This window comes from Gambusia affinis, linkage group LG08, assembly GCF_019740435.1.
Source record: "Gambusia affinis linkage group LG08, SWU_Gaff_1.0, whole genome shotgun sequence".
Taxonomy (NCBI): Eukaryota; Metazoa; Chordata; class Actinopteri; order Cyprinodontiformes; family Poeciliidae; genus Gambusia; species Gambusia affinis.
The window spans coordinates 60,183-80,307 of record NC_057875.1 but is presented as its reverse complement, the minus strand read 5'-3'; the positions used below and the strand labels follow the sequence as shown (position 1 = coordinate 80,307).

At 45.8% G+C, this 20,125-nt stretch overlaps 2 protein-coding genes across 12 annotated transcripts; one reads left to right on the top strand and one right to left on the bottom strand.

The window, feature by feature from the left end:
• Positions 1-574: 574 nt before the first annotated feature.
• On the bottom strand, positions 575-15,818 carry vps9d1 (VPS9 domain containing 1). 3 transcript variants are annotated; one of them, XM_044124373.1, is made up of 16 exons: positions 15,008-15,106; positions 14,142-14,202; positions 12,383-12,556; positions 12,115-12,250; positions 11,878-11,989; positions 6,939-7,001; positions 5,898-5,950; positions 5,185-5,272; positions 4,956-5,038; positions 4,689-4,764; positions 4,535-4,640; positions 4,186-4,404; positions 3,992-4,121; positions 2,916-3,121; positions 2,238-2,319; positions 575-1,525 (listed from the first exon to the last, which is right to left on the bottom strand). In XM_044124373.1, exons 1-16 carry the CDS (start codon positions 15,092-15,094, stop codon positions 1,471-1,473), a joined length of 1,731 nt encoding a protein of 576 aa, XP_043980308.1. In that variant the 5' UTR covers positions 15,095-15,106; the 3' UTR covers positions 575-1,470. The 3 variants fall into 3 exon arrangements, with proteins under 3 accessions (XP_043980308.1, XP_043980310.1, XP_043980307.1); XM_044124375.1 differs by lacking the exon at positions 15,008-15,106 and adding an exon at positions 15,748-15,818 and having other exon boundaries at positions 4,535-4,764; XM_044124372.1 differs by having other exon boundaries at positions 4,535-4,764.
• znf276 (zinc finger protein 276) lies at positions 15,042-19,952 on the top strand. 9 transcript variants are annotated; one of them, XM_044124381.1, is made up of 13 exons: positions 15,849-16,050; positions 16,128-16,175; positions 16,257-16,510; positions 16,687-17,008; positions 17,088-17,134; positions 17,210-17,563; positions 17,659-17,734; positions 17,815-17,892; positions 18,020-18,136; positions 18,212-18,287; positions 18,382-18,499; positions 18,742-18,841; positions 19,368-19,952. In XM_044124381.1, the coding sequence occupies exons 3-13, from the start codon at positions 16,300-16,302 to the stop codon at positions 19,618-19,620; spliced, it is 1,752 nt and encodes a 583-aa protein (XP_043980316.1). In that variant the 5' UTR covers positions 15,849-16,050; positions 16,128-16,175; positions 16,257-16,299; the 3' UTR covers positions 19,621-19,952. The 9 variants fall into 9 exon arrangements, with proteins under 9 accessions (XP_043980318.1, XP_043980314.1, XP_043980312.1 ...); XM_044124383.1 differs by lacking the exons at positions 15,849-16,050; positions 16,128-16,175 and adding an exon at positions 15,042-15,174; XM_044124379.1 differs by lacking the exons at positions 15,849-16,050; positions 16,128-16,175 and adding an exon at positions 15,070-15,174 and having other exon boundaries at positions 16,684-17,008.
• The last annotated feature ends 173 nt before the right edge of the window (positions 19,953-20,125 follow it).

Below are 20,125 nucleotides of genomic sequence, written 5' to 3'. Positions count from 1 at the left end.
CTAAATCACAAGTTTTATTAATAACTGCTCTCCACAGTTATTTAGCTATGAACAGCTGGACAGTTGAAGGATTTCTTCCTCCCAAAGTAAGAAAATGAGACGTCCGGATGGACGAGACGGTTTAAGCTGGAAATCACCCAGAGAGAGAAATAGATAAACAAGCTGTTTAATAATTAATTTATCTTGTTGACTGTTCTCACAAAGATACATTATTTCATAAACATTCCCAGTACAGTTTAGAGGAAAATCACAGGATATTTAACATCTCAACGTTTTTAATGTTAGAACTGGAAACAGGATTTTCTGTCTTTTGAAAACATCTTAAATAAAAACCATGCAGAAATATTCCCGCAGGTTCTCCCAGTTCCACCAGTTTACTGGGGCTGGTTCTTCACTCCGAGTCCGTTCTGTATCTCAGAACCAGAAACTGAAACTGGTTTCTGCTCTTTGGATCAGAAATTATTTTCTAGACTAAAAATTAGACTTTTGCTTCATAAACAATTGAGAATAAAAGCTGAACTAAATAAATCGTTGGGATGTATAAAATGGTCTTATTTAAAATTAAACAATAAAATACAAAGTTACCTAATTGATTTAATGACCCCCGACCTCTGGACAGGTTCTGGCAAATTGAATAAAAACTAGAGGAGAAGAAACTAAATTCAGGAAAAAAAACAAAAAACTAAACCAAGATTCCCTTCAGTTCCTCAGCAGCAGGACCGACACAGACCTCAGAGGTCATCCTGAAGGTCACCCAGAGTCTGCTCTGTCATCACATCCACTGCAAGCAAATTACCCACGATGCCGTTCACCAACATGGTGACCCGGTTAGATCATCAGCAGGATTATCAGACTTCCTGTAGTTTCAAACAGTAATCTGCAGCCGCGTTTAACTCCCATGTTTTGACTGAATAATCCAGTAAAGTCTGGATTACAGGCCTCAGATCTGCTGCTGCTTTACTTCCTGAATGTTTCTCTCCAGCTCAGGCTCCGCCCACCAACCAGGTGATCATGTTTGCAGAGGAATTATTGAAATGTCCTGCAGGGGGCAGAAAAACCAGTTGACACCTGGAGTCTTCTGATTGGCTGGGAGGCGGAGCCGACAGCTCCAGCGTCAGAAAATAAAGACTGAGCAAGATGAGGAACAACCCGGAAAAGTAGAAGAAACGCCGAAGCAGCCCTTCCCCTGGTCCAGTCCGGTCCGGTCCGGCTGCAGTGCTTCCCGTTTCTCAGACCCTACTGAGCATGCTCAGAGCAGCCAGCTGTAAGTCCTTCCTGATATCCAGGAGCCTCCAGAGCAAAGGTCATAACCTCATCTCCGTCTGGCCAATCAGAGGCCAGCTTGTACCTGTGGCGGCTCCGCAGGTCAGGGGCGTTACTCGGGGTCAGCAAGGTCAGCTCTTGCTGGCAGAGACTCAATGTAGGCCAGAGCGCTCTGCAGGGAGGTGAGACAGTAACCCTCTTCACCAATCAGGAAGCTGGGAAGACAACAGGAGACAGGATGGGCAGCAGGTCATCGGCGCCGCTAAGGGGACAGAGGGGAGGGAAATGGTTAATCGTCATTATTGAAATTAATAATGACGATTAATTCAGTAATTAATCCATTAATGGTTAACTGGAGCACAGAGGCTCTGAAGACGCTGTTGGCCAGAAGAATGAAGCCTAAACTGGAAGAGAAGCATGAAATGCATCAGCAGCGCCCCCTGGTGCCGGGTTAGCAGGTTTTCTGTATTTCTGTCTAAAAAGGATTAAATGGTTAAAAGAAAAATCTATTTATTAATACAATAATTGATTAATAAAATAACTATGATAGCTATAATGAAAGCTAAATCTGGCCTTAAATTCCAGAAAAGAGATTAGAAATTATTAGTTCAGATTATTAATCCCCTCTAGAAAAATGAGAACCAAGTTCAGAGTTCATTTGGGTTTTATGGTTCTGCCGGGTCGCCCTCTTCTTCCCGCTCCAATGGCCTCGTTGACCTCCTGCTTCAGACGCGGTGACCCAGTTTCAGGCTGGGCCACTGTGGGGGGGAGGGGGTCCAGAACCGGGGCGGTTCCTGCTGGGCCGGGCCCAGTGATTCTGATGAGACCCGACAGCGGCGCTGCTGGGTCACGGAGCCCCAGTCGGCCTTTCAGAACCGATTTCACGGCTGAAGGAGTCCGAAGCTCAACGAGGTCAAAGACAAGAAAGACTGTTTACTCTAACCGGACCGGCGCCGGCCCGGCAGGTTACTCACATGGCGGCGGCCCGGGAGACTCCGCCCTCCTGCTGGTTCCGGTAATCCTCGGCGCAGCCGCAGATCAGCCGCAGCGTCCGCACTGAGACACAAACAGAACAGAACCAGTAAGTGGGTCCGATTCACGGTTCTGAAGAACCGGTCCTTCGGGTCGACAGAGCAAGGGGCGGTGGTTCTGTCGGGCCGGCGGTTCTGCCGGGCCTTTACTGACCTCATAGGAAGAACCAGTGTGCTTTCTTACTGTTCAACATCCTGGTTCTGGTTCTGATAGGTCAGGTTTGGGTTCCATGTTGGCTCAACAGAACCATCCACAATGCCAGTTGCGGATCAGCAGAAGCAGCTGCTGGCTCTGAAACGGACTGACCCGACTTGCTAAGAACGTTTTGAAAAGAACCAAACCATGGAGGGAAACCGGATCAGAACCAAGAGAGTTCTGCTTCTCCTGAGGTCAGACATTTCCCGCGGCACCTTGCGGTCCGGTTCTGTGGTTCCGGTAAACCAAAACAACCTTTTAGAGACCCAGTTCTGATACCAGCTCTGACTCAGAACCAGAACTGCTGTAGACCCAAACTGGGTGGCGTTCAGGCTGTTGCTAGGATACCAGGCTACCGGGCTTTCCCCAGACAGAACCAGAACCAGATTTAGGAGCAGCTGGATTATAATCTGGTTTAATCTCACCTACGCAGTCCAGCTTCCTCTGAGGGCAGCCGCCCTGCACCAGCAGCTTCAGCTCCTGCACCGCCACCTCGTAGGGGTAGGAACCTTGCAGCGCGCCGGGGTCCTGGGGGAACAGTTTGACGGGAACACCGACCTCTGCTGGCGAGGCGCTGCAGTACAGCGCCATGTTCCTCTGGAAGAGCCGCTCTCGCTCCCTGAGGACTCGCCTGAGGAACACAAGATGCAGGAAATAATCCCAATAAAGCTGCTAATCCCTGCAGAGGAAACAGAAAAATATGGAGCAAAAACTTCCTGCCAGGATTTAGTATCAACACATCAGTCTGTCTGCCTGGATCTGTCAGCTTTCCTCCATTCTCCCTTTTCACCTCTCCCATCAGGTTGGAGGGTCGGGCACACATACATGATTGGCAACGCTAAGACCCGCCTCCAGGCTGACAGTTTCTAGTTCGCACTGAGAGAAGGTGACTAACTGCACCTAGAAGCTGTAGCACCTAAAATAAAATTGCTATTTACATGGCGCTGACAGAAACCGTCAACTAACATGTTGTAATTTGGAATGGTTTAAATCCACCAAAGGTCAGGGGTCATAGACGACTCCATAAAGGCTCACAGTGCAGCAGGAAATGGAACAAAAGCAGGAAATTTCTGGAATGCATATTTCTAAGTAGATAAGCCAGTCAGTGGTGGGGGTGGGGCTAAAGCCTCGGTAACACCCAGAGCGCCGACATTTAAAGATGTTTTTTTATTTCTACGCGCCATGGGGAAGCGGGGAACCGACTCTCTACACACAGAGGGTGTGAATACTTTTTCTAGGCACATCAAATAAAAACATTTGATGGTGATTTAGATCAGGCCTGTCGCCATAAACAATAAATCTATTAATCGCAGGATAAATTAAAACTATCGACCCCATTTTAATTTATCGGCTTTATCGTCTAACCCTAACACCAGCGTCTGCCGGCTGTCCCAGAAAGAAACTAAAAACCAGTTTAGGCTGATTTCCATAAACCAGAGAAACATTCTGTCACTGGCTGGAGGTTGGAGCCGCTGGGCCCATCAGAGGACAGGTGTAATACCTGAAGAGAGCCAGCAGGGGGCTCCACAGCGGCGTGAAGAAGGCCTCCTCGATGCAGCCCAGACTCAGGTCCTTAAAGGTCGCGGTGTTCAGGCAGTCGAAGGAGAGCAGGCAGAGCGACAGCAGCTGATCTGGAACCGAAGCTCAGGATCAATATTCAGAATCCATCGATCAATAATCAGTCGATCAGCTCACCGACGGCTCCGTGGATGTCTCTAACAATGGCCTTCAGGTGTTCTTTTAGAACTCTGAGCTCCAGCTGCTCCAGCTCAACAGAGGGGTCAAAGGTCAGCTCCGCCCGCAAGCCGCCGGAGTCCAGCTGGGACAGGAAGTGCTCCAGGTCCTCGAAGGAGTCGTCCCGCTGCGCCGCATCCTCGCCGTCCAGCGAGCTGCTGGTTCCGGTCGGGTTTCGCTCTGTGACGGGTCGACACACAACATTCACTACCGACCCGCTGAGACGATGACCCTATGCGACGGTTGTCATGGCGACAATCTGCATCATCTCAGTGGGTTGACGCCCAACTTTACCAACTGGATGTTTCACCTGGAGAGAGCCGGACCGGGACACAGCGAGAAGACCTGAGCAGCAGGGCGGGGCTCTGAGGAAGACTCTGAGGAAGACTCTGAGGAAGACTCTGAGGAAGACTCTGAGGAAGACTCTGAGGAAGACTCTGAGGAAGACTCTGAGGAAGACTCTGGGTGACAATGGGGTAGAGCTGGTTGTAGATCCTGAATTGATGTTTCCTCAGCAGCTCCACCAGTGGATGATCAGACCTGGAAGAAACCAGGATCATCACTCCAGACTCAGATATAGATATATAGATATAGATAGATATCTATATCCATCTATGGATGGATATAGATATCTATCTATATCTATCTACATATATGTACATACATATATATAGATAGATAGATATCTATATCTACATAGATATATAGATATAGATATATCCCATAATCACCTGAGCAGAAAGGAGAGTAGATCCAGAACCAGTGAGGCGTCCGGGTTCCCCTTGATGTTGGTTCTCCACTGTTTGGGCCAGTCCTAGAACCAGAACCGCCTTTAGCCAAACCACTCTGGGCCCAGCAGAACCTTTAGCAGATGGACCCATCCTGACTAGAGCAGAACACGGTTGGTACCGAGACGTTCTGCTGGGCCAGCTGGTCATAATGATTTGCTGGGTCACTCACGTGGTCCAGTTCGTACTCCAGAACCCGGGCGTAGAGGAGCCGCTGCTCCTGCTCCTCTGCAGTCAGTGCTCCAGAGGCAGCAAACCTCCTGTTGACACCAGATTAATCAGATTAATCCTGGTTCTGCTCTGCATCAGAACCAGAACCAAACATTGAGAAGCAGCATTCAGCTTCTATACACCACAGATCTGGAACAAACTTCCAGAAAACTGCAAAACAGCAGAAACTCTGAGATCCTTTAAGACTAAAAGCTGCTGGTTAGAGCTGCTGTTGAACCATAATCAATGAAACGCTGATCAATAATCTGATGTGATTCTGTTGACGTTTCGTCGATAAGTTCAGTTGCCGACTGTGTGGCTGAGCAACTTTCTATTTTTGGGTTCATTGATGTAAATAAATCTGTGCTGCCTTGCTGCTCACATGTGCTAATAAGCTTGATTGATTGGTTGATTGATTAGACCAGAACCTGATTAATCAACTATAACCAGGTTGATTTCTTTATAGCCACAAATATGCGACTGCTAAAGTTTACAGGTTCCATTGTAGCTTCCAGTGGAACTGGGAACACTGGGTGGATACGGAACCCCAAACAACCCAGAGTTACATCAGACCAAACCAACAGATAACAGAGTGATCTTTGGATCGCAGTTGATCACATCTGAGCAGCCGGACGCTTCCCCCGCCCCCAGGTGAGGATGATGATGTGCTGCTACCTGTTAGCTTCATCCTGCAGCCTCTGCCTCTTTTCCTCCACCTTCCTCTGCAGCTGTTCTTCACGTTGAGGAAAGGTCAGAGTTCAGAACAACCAGCTCTACTGCTCACTGACTATGGCAAGCCGCTTTAGCATGAAATCTGCTTCACTCACATCCCTGATCTCTGAAACTGGTTTATGACCAAATGTTTTAGATCTTGAAGGTTTCTCTAATTCCATTCTGACTAAATGATGCCAGATTTACTATTGACGTGTTTGGAGGCTTCAATTCAAGAAATGCACATTTCATGTTTCTATTACAATAGGACTAGTCAAAGTAAATTTATGATATCCTTCATTTTTCTGACCAGTCATAATTTAAAATCAAGATATCTTAAATTTTTTAGATTTATGCAGATTTTAAAATTTCACTGAAAAAATGTTCTGAAAATTCATCTCTTCTGTTTTTAAGTGCAATGGCTGTTGGAAGAGGACAAATAGGAATCTGCAGATTTCTGAAGCAATCCACAAAGTTTATGTTGGCATATCTTGTAATGCTGAGTTCTTTCTCCATTGTGGCATTTCGGAATATTTTGTGCCGGAAACCCAAAAGTTCTGCAGGCAACAGTTTGGACGGCTCAGTGGCAGCACAGGGGGCTTAACATCCACAAATATGTGAAATCTTAAAGTGTAATTATGAACGCTTCAGATGACGAATTGTTTGAGTTACTTTGGAAATCTAATCTTTATTCCATTTAGCTTTATTTTAGAAATGGGTCTAAGTTTAATTATGTGAGAACTTCTGTTTGTTCAGTCACTATTTAATAAAACTGACAAAAATAATGTCAAAATTTTGATCATATTTTTAACTCGGCCTATTATGATCAATTTAACCCTTTCTGTTGTGGAGAGATGATCAGTCTCATTGATTTTTAAGATCAATCAACTTTAGATGAACTCAATTGATAACTGGCTTCCCTGGATATAAAAGCAGCTCAAGTTCTAGAAAGCAGCAGATTTTAACTCTTGGCCTCTATCTTGGAAGCGCTCAGTGAAAGGATACGGCGTCCTGTCTGGCTCTGGCGATGATCAGATTCTCCATCATCTGCCGCTGCAGAGAAAGGGTCTGCAGCAGAAAATTAGAGGAAAATAAACATTTATATCCAAAACTTTTAACAAACTGTTAAAAGCAGACAGAACCAGATTCCTAAACAAGGTTCAGTGTCCAGACAGAAACCAGAAATCCATTTTCCTTAAACTATGAAAACAGGAAACACAACATAAATATTTCTATTATCTTTATTACATTTTAATTTGTGACAAAAACATGACAGAGAATAAGGAGCACTCAGCAGAAATCCAGCAAACAAAAGTGGAATAAAAATAGAAACTGATTCTCCATCAGTTGATGAGTTAATGAAAGTCCAGAAACGACCCAGACCGGTTCCAACCAAAACGTTGGTAGCAACTCTCAGAACCGGTTCTGCAACAGCAGGAGGCTTAGCCGCAGCCCAGAGTCCCAACATAATCCGGAATAAAACGCCAAGATGACCAATATGAATAAATGAATTGAACATTGTTTCATATTTTCATGTCAAACAACAAAATCAAGTGTAAACAGAGCAGCAGACTCAAAGTGTGTCCATCGTTAGGAGAAGAATCCAAACATTGCAGCAGTCGTCGCCATCCACACTAAACTCCTGATAACCAAAACAAACACCATAGCGCCTGAAACGTGTGCATCTGGGCCGCAAAGGTCAGAGGTCAGCAGCGCTTTAGATCCACCAGGTGCTGCAGGAGTGAGGTCACTGCTCTGTTTCATCATCTGCAGCATCTGAAGATGAAACAAGCTTTTAGGTCAGGGGTCTCAAACTCCAGTCCTGGAGGGCCGCTGTCCTGCAACTTTAAGATGTGCTGCTGCTGCACCACACTGAAGAGAATAATGAGGTCATTAGCAAGACTCTGGAGAACTGATCTACACAAGGAGGAGGTCACCTTACAAGCTCCGCCCACAACCAACCCACATGACCGCAAGTCTCACAAACAAAGCCTTGTAGCGCCTTGTTTCTATGGAAACATGACTCCATTAGTGCTTCATTTCTAGCGGATTATCACAATATATCAGCTACTACAATGGACAGAGGAACTAACAAGTTCATGTCATCATCTGGGAGGAGGTTACTGGTTTCTCAGTCACAAGCTGGTTGCAAACCTGAGGCCAGCAGGTGTCAGTCAGTTATGGGAGATCTGAACTTTGACCTCAATATGAGAAGCTACAGACTGATAGGAGGAACCAAAGAGCTCTGTTAAGGTAAAGAAGCCGTTTGTTTGTTAAAATTTTATGAAATCTATTTGTTCTATTTGATGTTTGTTGTGAATGATGTAAACTCACAAATGAACGAGGTAATTAGTCCAACGTTTAGAAACTAGAGCGGCTGTAATGAGCCACAGAAAAGGTAAACAAAGGTAAAATAACCCGAACAGGTGATCAACTCAAAACCACTCCTACCTTTTTACTCTCTCTCTTTGTAGTTTAAACACACCTGTTACCGTGGCAACCGCCTGTGCCACAAGACAAGCAAAGATTACGTTAAAAACAAAACATTCAGTCCGTTACGATATCAAGTTTATTTCTGGATTATTAATCGTTGCTTCCCTGAACACAGCGATGGTTGATTGACCAGCTGTACTTGGTGCTAGAGAGGCTAACAGGAGGAACAGTTTAGTCCAAAACCTTTTCTGCTAAAATCAAATCTTCAGTGTGTGTCAGATACACGTTGCATATTGATCAGTTTAGCTAACGTAAGACTGTGTAGCAGACAGGCTACAAGGTGTAGAAGTTGTATCAGTACTGCTTTATGCTGTACTTAGCTAACAGGAAGCTGTTTGTGAGACGGCCAATCACGTGACCACGTAGAATGGGCATCAGCCAATGAAAAGCGGCCCTGTGATAAGGTCCATTAAGCAATAGCTGTCCTGCATCTAAAAAGTGCAGGACAGGCCCTCGAGGACTGGAGTTTGAGACCCCTGTTTTAGGTAATCAGATTACTGATCGCTCCATCAGAAAATAGAGAAAATCCATCAAGTCCTCCTAAAAACCCAATAGGTGTAAATCCCGCGGGTGTGGGGGGGTCATCTTGGAAAAGTATCGTATTTTGCCCCCACAAAAAGCCATTAAAGAAACATTTGCATTTAAATAACATTAATATGAAAATCCAAATGAAACAAAGGGCGAAATAAATCTGCCATTTATATCAGGAAAAAATAAGAATTAATTTATAGCTCCCCCCTACCATTATTAGAACAATGGTTCAGTCCAAAGTGTAGGAGGACCAACGGCAGCAGAACTGCAGTAGCTGACAGAGCCGCTGATGAAAGGAGCTAAGTGTTAGCTGTGGCTCTACAGCACAAATAAAAACCCTTCAGTAAATAAATACTTAAAACAAAAGAAATGTAACACCCTTTATTTACTTTCACTGCTCAAAACGAAGAAACATTAACAATAAAGATCAGACTGCAGTTTGTTATTTTCTTACTTTGGCTGAATCACGATAAGCTGCGTTATTAGCAAAAACAGCTACACTGCTTTCATAGACTTAAGCTTTTTTTTTGTCAAATGTAGCAACATCTCATTCATATTTAGCTCTTTAAGTTTTAGTTAATTAGAGTTTGAAACATCAGGAGAGGCTGAGCAAGTGGACCAGCTCAGTGTGGGAGCCGAGAACAGAAGAGACAGGATAGAAAAAACAGAAAGTTATGGCTTCTATTTCTCAGTCTTCAACGTAGAGCCTTTAAAAGCACAAAATAAAATATAAATATTTTTCCGTATAAACCCTGATGCTTTCAGTTATAATACCCCCCAGACAATTTCTATCTACCTGCTGGTTCTCAGTCACCAAGGACATGGCAAAACTAAAAAAGGTTTAAAAATAAAGCAACTTAAGTTATAATTTAAATAGCCCATAACTTGTATTGGGAGCCATTTGAATAAAAAGAGCAGTTACTCATTAAAGCTATTTTATTTAGAGCCTTAAATGTTTGTAAAGGTGTAGCAGAGATTAGATCAGACTGAACAAAACTTGTATAGAAGCAACATTTGAATTTAGTTTTATTTCTCTGCAGGCTGTTTACTGAGAATAAAACATGTTTGATGTGCATTACATGTTATTTTTGGTCCTGCAGCTTGAATGTGGTTTAAAAACTTTCCAAACCACATTTTACGTTACATTTCACTGTAACTTTGACAACCCCCCAAAATTGGTCTTAAGAAATTTTCCTGTTTATGGTCCTAACCCTAACCCTAACCCAATAATGAGAAGGATTTACGCCCTTGAAAAACCCGAACAGCAGCGTGGATCTCTGAGAACCTCTGGACCAAGAAGCTGAGAGACAACGCCTCAAATCACTTAAATTATTAATCACACCTGCAGAGCTTTCTGTGGAAAAACAAATCTGCTGTCTGGATGTTCAGCTGTTAGCACGAGACTGTCTTCAGTCAGAGACCTCTTTACACTGACTGCTACTGGAGGTCCGTACTTCCCCCAGCACCATCAATACTTGGACAATATGAGTTACGACAAGATTTAAAAGAAACACATTTAACTATTTCAACCCATTAAATGAAAACCTGAAGTTGGAGCTTAACTGGGGTAACTGGGTCAGATTGGAAGTGTAAAAGGTTGAAAGAACTCCAGGAATCTGAACCAAAATTTCACCGTTTAATCTGGAAGCACTCAGACTTTATGGACCCGTAGTTCTGGTTCCAAGTGGTTCTAGTTATATGTGGTTCCGGTTCTGTTCAGGTACTGTGTGAGGCTCGTTACCGTGTCTGCAGCAGACCACGAACCTGTCAGTCTGGACCGAACCGGCTTGCAGCAGTTAGCCAACACCTTACCTTCATGAACATATTCAGCTTCCTCCAATATGGCCGCAGCTCCACCAGATTCCGAAACATTTTTCTAATCTAAACAGAAAATTTTCCTTTAATCCAAAATTTCTCTGACAACTAGAGAAATAATCTAAGACACGAGGAAACGCGGTTTAAAAAAAGATTTGGCTCACCATGGTATTTCCTCAGGTTCTGGTTCCCAACCACAGACATGAGAGAAAAGGAGAGGTTCTACAGAGCCACTTGGACCTTATCTGGAGTTAAATAAGCCCAGAGTCCAGATAAACCCGCCCTTTCACCCCCAGCTTCATCAATAACCGACCTGAACCTGAAACGGAACCACTACAGTTTCAAAATAAGAGCCCGGACGTCATGTTTCGGACCTCCTGGTACATTTCAGATCCCGGAGGAGTGTGCTTATATCTTGACCAGATCAGAATCAAAGAGTTCTAGTTCAGATATCCTGAAATCCATCTGCTGCTGGCAGAACCATCGATTGGAATGGATCCATCAGAACCCAACATCAGTTATTGAGGCGACAGCGCCCCCTAATGCAGGGGTGTCAAACTCCAGTCCTCCAGTCGCTGTCCTGCAGGTTTTAGATGTTCCACAGGTACAAAACCCTGGAATGAAAGGGTTTAATGACCTCTTGGTGTAGATGGGTTCTCCAGAGCCTTAATGACCTCATTATTCCATTCAGGTGCTGCAGCAGAGGAACATCTAAAAGTTGCAGGACAGCGACCCTTGAGGACTGGAGTTTGAGACCTGTGCCCCACCAAAACACACCAGAAAACCCACTGGGGCGCTAGAGAGAAGGTTCTGGTTCTGTTTTGCTTATGTGGAGCAGTTCCTGGTCCAGTCAGCTGGACTTCAGAGACACTGCTCCTTCACGCAGAGGTTCAACAGGAGGTCCGAACTCCTCCCAGGACCAACTGGACCAACTTTTTGTGGAAAACCTTTCCACTTTGACATTAAAGGTCTTAATCCTGTCAATCCTGAGTGGCTGAAGCAATAAAGGGAGGGTGTGAAAACTTTTTCCAGGAACTGTAAATTGGCCCCTGGGATTCAGACAGGAAGTGATGACAGAGATCGGCTCTGCAAGGTCCAGACTCACCAAGGAGGTTTTCTGGGACGCCTGACCCGGAGCCAGCCGGGCCACACGAGCCTCATAGGACGCCTGGAGCTTCTGGTTCTGCCGGGATGCTTCCTCCACCGGGGTCAGCGTCCTGCAGGGGACACATCCAGGACACATCAGGACAATCAGTGGACACATCGGTCTGCCATTGTTTATAGAACCAGTGGAATCAGTGGAACCAGCAGCAGTGATTTGGACATTACTCTGGGGACTTACTTCCTGCTGGAGTCGTGTGAAGCTGCAGTCTGTTGTCTCTGGAAGACATCAGGAGGAGGGAAAGAGGACGGCTGTCCACCATCATCTGACAGACCAAACTGGGACGAAGCGTCAACCTGTCCCTCAGCAGCAGAGGCTGGGGACAAAATGGGACATTAAGAGACAAGGTGAGAATGTCAGAGCCCTAACCCTAACCCAGGAGGAAGTTAGCTGTGATTGGTCGCTGGGTTTATGCCAGGGCTGCTTCTGATTGGAGGAGAGGACTCACCTCTGTCTCCAGCCTTAGGACCGGCCTCAGCCTCTGATTGGTCAGCTGAAGAACAGGAGGCGTTGTGGAGGACAGGGGGGGCAGGATGGACAGAGCGCTTCCCTATGAAGGACTTAGCTCGGTCCAGACACTGCTCCGCCAGCCGCAGCATCCGCTCCACCTCCACCTGCGTCTCTGAGGACAGAGACAAATAATCCAGGACAAAACCTCAGTTCTAAAAGTTAAATCATTTATTCTATAAGATTAACGTGTCATAAGTAAAATATTTCAGATGATTCTTCCTGTTTCATAATTCTGACCTCCAGCTAATGAAAATGTTCATGTTATCTGAAAATTATAGCAATTAATACAAGATTATAATCCAGAAAGGCGGAGCTGAACGTCCCCACTGAGGGACAATAAAGGACATTTCTATTCTGTTATGTAGAACAAGAGCTCCAGGTTCTGGTTCTGGTTCTTCAGGAAGTCCAGGTTGACCTCAAGCTGGTCTTCTTTGTTGGTTCTGGCATCTCTCATGTTCTTCTGACGTTTTAGTGAGCTTCAGTCACGCTGCCACAGACTGGCTGGGAAGCGGATCGACCCAATTGGTCTGACTTCTTTGATGTTGTTTATGACCAGTTCTTGGTGCTGCAGCTACTGAGAGAAACTCATCCATGCGTTTATCTTCAGTCGTATTGATTATTGCAACAGCGTCTTCACAGGTTTGTCCAACAAATCAATCAAACAGCTGCAGCTGATCCAGAATGCTGCTACTGGAGTTCTGACTAAAACCAGGAAGATAGAGCACATAACACCAGTTTTAAAGTCTCTCCACTGGCTCCCTGTAGCTCAAAGAATAGACTTTAAAATACTGTTAGTTTATAAATCACTGAATGGTTTAGCACCACAATACATTAAAGATTTGCTGCTGTTGTATCAACCTTCCAGAACTCTCTGGTTCTGGTTCTGGTTCTGTTCTGTAACCCCAGAACCAGAACCAAATGAGGAGAAGCAGCATTCAGCATCTATGCACCACAAATCTGGAACAAACTTCCAGAAAACTGTAAAACAGCCGAAACACTGACTTCCTTTAAATCTCAACTAAAAACCCACTTGTTTAGAGTTTTATTTGAAACGTACTCAATTATAAATTTATTGACGGAATCTGACTTGATGTTGTGTTTTTATTGTTGATTCTATGTTGCATTATGTTTTGTGTTTGATTTGATGTAAAGCTCTTTGAAATGCCTTGATGCTGAAATGTGCTACTAATAAAGTTTGATTGATTGATTGATTGATTGAGTTAATAATCTATTCTGATTTTCACCTTTCTCCACCAGAGGGCGATAAAACTCTACAGTGAGTGAACCTGGACAGGTAAACCAGGTGAAGCCTGAGGAACTGCAGCATGTCAGAGCCAGCAAACCGCATCTCTCCCACTTCACCCTTTTCACTGAACAGAGCTGCTAATCTGGGTCATCATGCTCTTGTGAGATAGGATTATATTAAATAAATGTCAATAAATTATGATTTCAAGTCTGGAAATAATGAATAATAATGCATCTATCAATCAATAGATGATAGATGCATCATCTAACCCTAACCGAACTCACTGGAAACTGCTGAACATGAAACTGATTATTTGAAGCTTATATTCTACAAAGCAGCTTAATATATATATATATATATATATATATATATATATATATATATATATATATATATATATATATATATATATTATTTAACATGCAGCTCAGCTCAGCTCTTTGAGGCTCACCTTCTTGGAGAAGAACGTGTGATATGTAGTTGATCGTTCGCAGGTATTGGCAGTAAGCTTCCTGCAGAGACAGAAACACATCAACGGCAACGTCTGGCCATGTTGACACGAATTTCACATCAGATCAACCTGAGGATTTCCTCCAGAAATAACCAGGAGGTTATTTTCCTCCAAACAGTTTATAAATATTCAGTCAGTCCAATCCCATTCCAGTTTTCAATCACTGGAACGGGATTGGACTGAACAGGATCAAAACGTCAATCACCCAATTGGGATACAAATAAATATGAATCTGCATTTAGTCCAGTTCTTTGTTCCAACTGGTTAAACTGGTTCTATCTCAGGAAACCCAGCAGAACATTGAATCACTCCTACTGGACCAGCAGGGGGTGACAGTGGAGAGAAAAAACCTCTCCTTTAACAGGAAAGAAGTCCAGCAGAACCAGAACCACGACCGAGCCAAAATAAACTAACGATCTATGTTCATCAGGCAGCTAGAAATAAATGTGAGCAGGTTTCAGATTTACTCCATCAAGAGAGAGGAGAGGATTCCTCCAGAGGTCAGAGGTCAGAGAGTCTGGAGGGTCCAGTGACCCGGAGGAGGGTTAATAGCCTCCCCACATCTACCACCTCCGGGGGTAAATGTGGGGAGTCTCTCCAGTCCATCAGGAGCTTCCGCCCCATTTTTACCAACATTATGACCATAATAACCAGTCAAGCTCCCAGCTGGTCTGTTTACTGGCTTTTCTGGACATGACGGCTGGAACAGCCCCCGCCCACATGTTTGTTTACATTCCATACGTCGTCACTTCCGGTCGGCTTCAGCCCGGAGCTTTGATCCTGCCGTCCAGTGAGCAGCCGCCTACCTGCTGCCTGTCTCCCCCCTCCAGCTGGATCGCCTGCTTGGCCATCTTCATGGCGCTCTGCAGCGGCTTCCCTCCGCCGTCCGCCATACTCTTCCTCTTCTTCAGCTTCACGGGCTGCTCACTAAGGTCCACGGCGCCCTCCGGCGGCCATGCAGGTTGTTTCCTAGGTACATTATTAATATCTGTCTTCTATTGTCAGATGTGTTGATTTGAGTTTGCGGTTTCATTTTCAGTTGTCAAATAAATATTTGTTTATCAATGTCGCATTGTTGCATTACTGCTTATTCTCTGTCAAGACCAGGTTTAAAAAAAGTTTGAATGATTAAAAGTGAGAATACCTTTCTACATATTCAGAGGTTGGCAGGGCATAGCACACAAACTGAAAAAACTACATGAAAAATATGAAGACCATGGAAATGGGCTTCCATACATAGAGCTGCAGATGAAAGAGACAGACAGACAGACAGACAGACAGACAGACAGACAGACAGTTACACCAGAGATTGGATTATAAATGTATATGTTCAACTTAAAACTTGAACGTATAGTTTTATTTCTTAGTTAAATGATAAAAAAATATATACACAGTACAGACCAAAAGTTTGAACACACCTTCTAATTGAACTCAATTAGAAGGTGTGTCCAAACGTTTTGCTCTGTACATATATATACAGTACAGAGCAAAAAGTTTACATATAAACTTTTATATATACAGAAAGAGACTAATAAAAGGACCTTACGTTCTTCTTATGCCGGTGAAGTAACGGTATTGCAGGTAGGTGGCGCTCTGAGCTGTTTGTCTTTCCCTCTCTCTCTGGTAGTACTTCCGGGTCCTGATGTTTACAGTGGGAGCAGTTTAGCAGCCTGGGACTTTGTTTATTTACTATATATGTTTATTATTCAGAAAGTCACGTGGTACAGTTAAACATGTTCAGCTGCTGCTGGTTTCTGCGCATGACAACTACAGGCTCTAATTTCTAACTCTGGTGTTGCGCAGACTCACTAAAGCTAACCAGGCTAACGAAGCTAACGACGTCAGGTCGGTATGTTTTGATGAAAATCAGTAACCTTCAGAAATCTGGAGATATAATCAAAGGCTGTTTTATGATCTTCTTTCCAGTCCACCAGCCTCCGTTTACTGTAATACAGTCTCTGAATAAACCTCCAGGTCAAATCCAGAAACGGGAATCATTTCCAGTTCTCTCCAGATGTTTCATGTCAGTGGCTTACGGACACGTTTTCTCCTCAGGCTGCATAAGATTCGGATTTGAAGGTCCAATAACGCAGAAACCATGAAGAAGAAACCGCGGCGTCTAAAGATCTCCTCAACGCATCAGACAGCAGCCGATGGATGTGAGGGGAGGAAGACTGAAGACAGAGAGACTCTGCTGAACACCACAGACAGCTTGACTCCTGAAAGGACGGCGATGGACACAAACTCTCACTGCAGCGTGATAAAAGATGACGAAGAGAAAGACCCAGAGAGCAAGTCCAGATGTTCAGGTGAGTTCAACCTGACTTCAGACCTGCAGAGAAGGTTTTATAACGGTTCGCTCTGACATGAACAACCTGAGTCTGGATGTAAATATTGGTCTTTTCCTTCAGTGGTCAGACGGTTCCACCTCCAACCCCACAGGAAACAACCTGCGTCTGATTTTAACCGTTTTGTCTCCCAGCAGGAAGGACGTCCAGCGCCGTCTGTCGTCTCTGTCATGGGAAGTTCTCCGCGCGCAGTCTGAGGCATGCCTTCAGCAGGTGGCCTCCGGGGCCGCTGCGGGCCCTGGATCCGGCCGCCCCGTCGCCCCTTTTGGACCCGGCCGCCCCGTCGCCCCTCCCGTTCCATTCGGACTTTCAGCGTCTGGTCGGGGTCCAGTTGGACAGGGATCCGCGGCTCTCGGACTTCATCTGCAAAAGGTGCCACACCAAGTTCTACAAGTGCCACAGCATCCTGTGGCGGTTCCTGCAGAGGGTCAACCTGCCGGCGCTCGGAACCGGGAACCGGTGAGGCGGCTAGCGTGTCGCTAGAAGTCCGATTCACAAAGAGAAGTTCTGAACCTGAAGCAGGTTTGTTTGTTTCTAGGAGGAACCTGAAGGGTCCGAACACGCCGGCAAATGACTCGCCAGGAAGTAAAGAGACCCGTTCCTCAGAGGTTCTGGTCCAGCTGCTGCCTGGTGTCGTCAACGTTGTCTCTCTTCCTCCAGAACCACCGTGCTTCCCATCTTCAGAACCGCCGTGCTTCGCCTCCGACCCAGAGTGCCTTCACAGCCTGGTGGGCTGGGCGCACCGCCATGGCGAGGCCTGCACTTCCTGTCCCGACCTGAAGGAGGTGCTGGAGGGGCGGTGCGGGGGCTCGCTGAGGGCCGTGTGGGGCTGCGCCGACGGCCACCGTTACATCATGGACACTCGGAACGCTGCCGCCGGTTACCTGGGAGACCAGGTGGACTACTGGGGCGGAGCCTCATGGAGGCAGAGCAACGAGGAGGTTGGAGTCGAGAAGGTTCTGGATGGACGGATGGACCCAGGAACCCAACAGAACCAGGACGACTGGGCCGAAGGTGAGAACCTCACCAGACCTGCAGGAGACTGGGCTGAACGGTTCTGACCCACTTGGCTCACTGGGAATTGAGTCCGGTCCGGTTGGTTCTTCCAGGTTTTCCTGAGGAGGTGACCTCGCCGGGACCGGGACCGCTCCAGGACCGGACCGCTGACAGCGACCTGTCGGACAGGTGAGTCTCTTTGGTCCCATCCTGGTCTACTAGACCGAACCTTTTGGACCGGTCAGACTGATGTGATTCTGTGGTTTCAGGGTAATCTCTGAGGAGGAGCTCCAGGAAAACCGGGCCCGGTCCGACGAGGAGATGTTTGACCCAGTCCAGAACCAGAGGTACGCTGATGCCGTCTGCCCTGCAGAACTTTTCCCGATTCATAAAAACATGGTTTAAAAACTGGACTTAAGTTCTGGACTCCTGGTGCTGGTTCACAGTAGAACTGAGGTTCTGACTCTCCTCCAGAACCTCTAGGCTCAGCAGAACCCGGAGGAGGCAGAAACCAAAAACCTCGGAGGAACCCCGAGTCCGAAAGAAACCTGGACCCAAACCGGGCTGGAAGAACCAGTTCCGGCCCAAAGGGTGCGTAGAGGTTCCAGAAACATCATCGGTTCGGACCGGTTGGGTTCTGACCCATTTGGTTCTGCTGTTTTTAAGGGAGGAGCTTCCCAACATCTACAAGTGTCCGTACCAGGGCTGCACCGCCGTCTACCGAGCGCCTGACGGTTTGAAGGTCAGAGCTGTTGGTCTGGTTCCGGTCCAGAACCTCAATCTGTTCGGACCTGGTTCTTATTCTGGTTCCGAGCCGCTGTTCTTCTTCCCCTCAGAAACACATTAAGGAGCATCATGAGGACATGAGGGAGCGCCCGTGTCCCCATCCCGGCTGCAACAAGGTGTTCATGATCGACCGCTACCTGCAGAGGCACATCAAGCTCATCCACACAGGTGAGGCCGCCGGGTGAGGCCACGCAGCCAGAATATTCTTCTGGTTCTGGAGTGCAGCTGGTATCAGCTGTTGTCATGGTGACAGCTCCATTAGGCTGCTGTACTCTAATCAGCTGGACGTTTCCAGGCCTTAATAATTCAGATGTAATATTTTTATAGATTTTCCACTTTGTTGTTTTCGGTTAGAATCGGTTTTCTGTCCTGTTGACGTTTTTCCTGCTAATTGAAACGGTTTCTTCCAGAGGAGAGGAACTACATCTGTGACCAGTGCGGTCAGACCTTCAAGCAGCGGAAACACCTGTCTGTTCATCAGATGAGACATTCAGGAGCCAAACCGCTGCAGTGAGTCCTGGTGGTGGCGCTATAACACACATTAGGAATAGAATGTCTGTCGCATTTCCCATCCTCATGTTTTAGGGACCTCTGTAGAAATATGGCACATAGATTCATGATGAACCTTTGTTGAAAAACAGTCTAAAATTTTAAAATGAAAACCATGTAAAAAAAAAATGGTTAAACTATTAAATTTCTAAAACAATGAGGAAACAAGGAGGCAATCAACATCGTTTAATTTATTGGTAGGAAGCATTTAGATTAAAATTGGTTTTCCTGATTCATAGCTCCAAAAATAGTTTTATTTCCTGTTATTTTAATTGGATTTAATAAAATAACAGGATAAAATAATAAGTAAAATAATAAACAGGAACAATTTAATTGTAGTTTCTAAGAACAAGCTGCTCAACACTGCATTACCTTAATCAGACTGATGGTGGCGCTCCTTTAGTCTTCCCACCACCAGTCTCAATGTCTGAAACATTGGACCCAGTACCGACCAGAACCAGAACCTAACCCGGTTCTTGTCCTGCAGGTGTGAGGTTTGCGGCTTCCAGTGCCGCCAGCGGGCGTCCCTCAAGTATCACATGACCAAGCACAAAGCCGAGTCCGACCTGGCCTTCGAGTGCCGGACCTGCCGCAAGCGCTTTGAGAAGCCCCACAACCTCAACGTCCACATGTCCATGGTCCACCCGCCGGTTCTGGCCGAGGCCCGGCAGGCCGGCCCGGTTCGCCTGCAGACCATCGGCCTCACCGGAGAGTTGGTCCCGCAGGACCAGGACAGATGACGGCCGGGGGTCCGGTCCGGAGGAGCCTGCCGCTGGACGCAGTTTTTCACAAGGTTCTTCAGACGGACTACAACAGAACCAGGAAGCAGAACTCAGCCAGGTCCGTCTGAATTTCACTGTAGAAGCAACAGATCAATATTTAATCCCATCGATGATGATGGGATTAACAGAGAAGCGACTTTCTGGATTACGGCTCCAGTGTTTAGAAATACAGCCACCCTTATTACCATTTCATAATGACGCTTTATTTTGAAGGTCTGTTTTTTGAGTTCTGTGCAACCTTTCTGTGGAGGATCAGTTAATCCAGATTAATAAATCCTGATGGTTTTCTATTTATTCGTTACACTCCATGATGATGAAGTTGCTTGTTTAGATTTCTCTGGATTATTTGGGTTTAAAAGCTCAGAACTCAGTTCAGTTTGATCAGATATTAGTGTTCAGATGAACAGGTTGTGAAGTTCCTGATTCAGCCACCAGAGAGCGCTGGAGTTCAGTAATGTGAAGC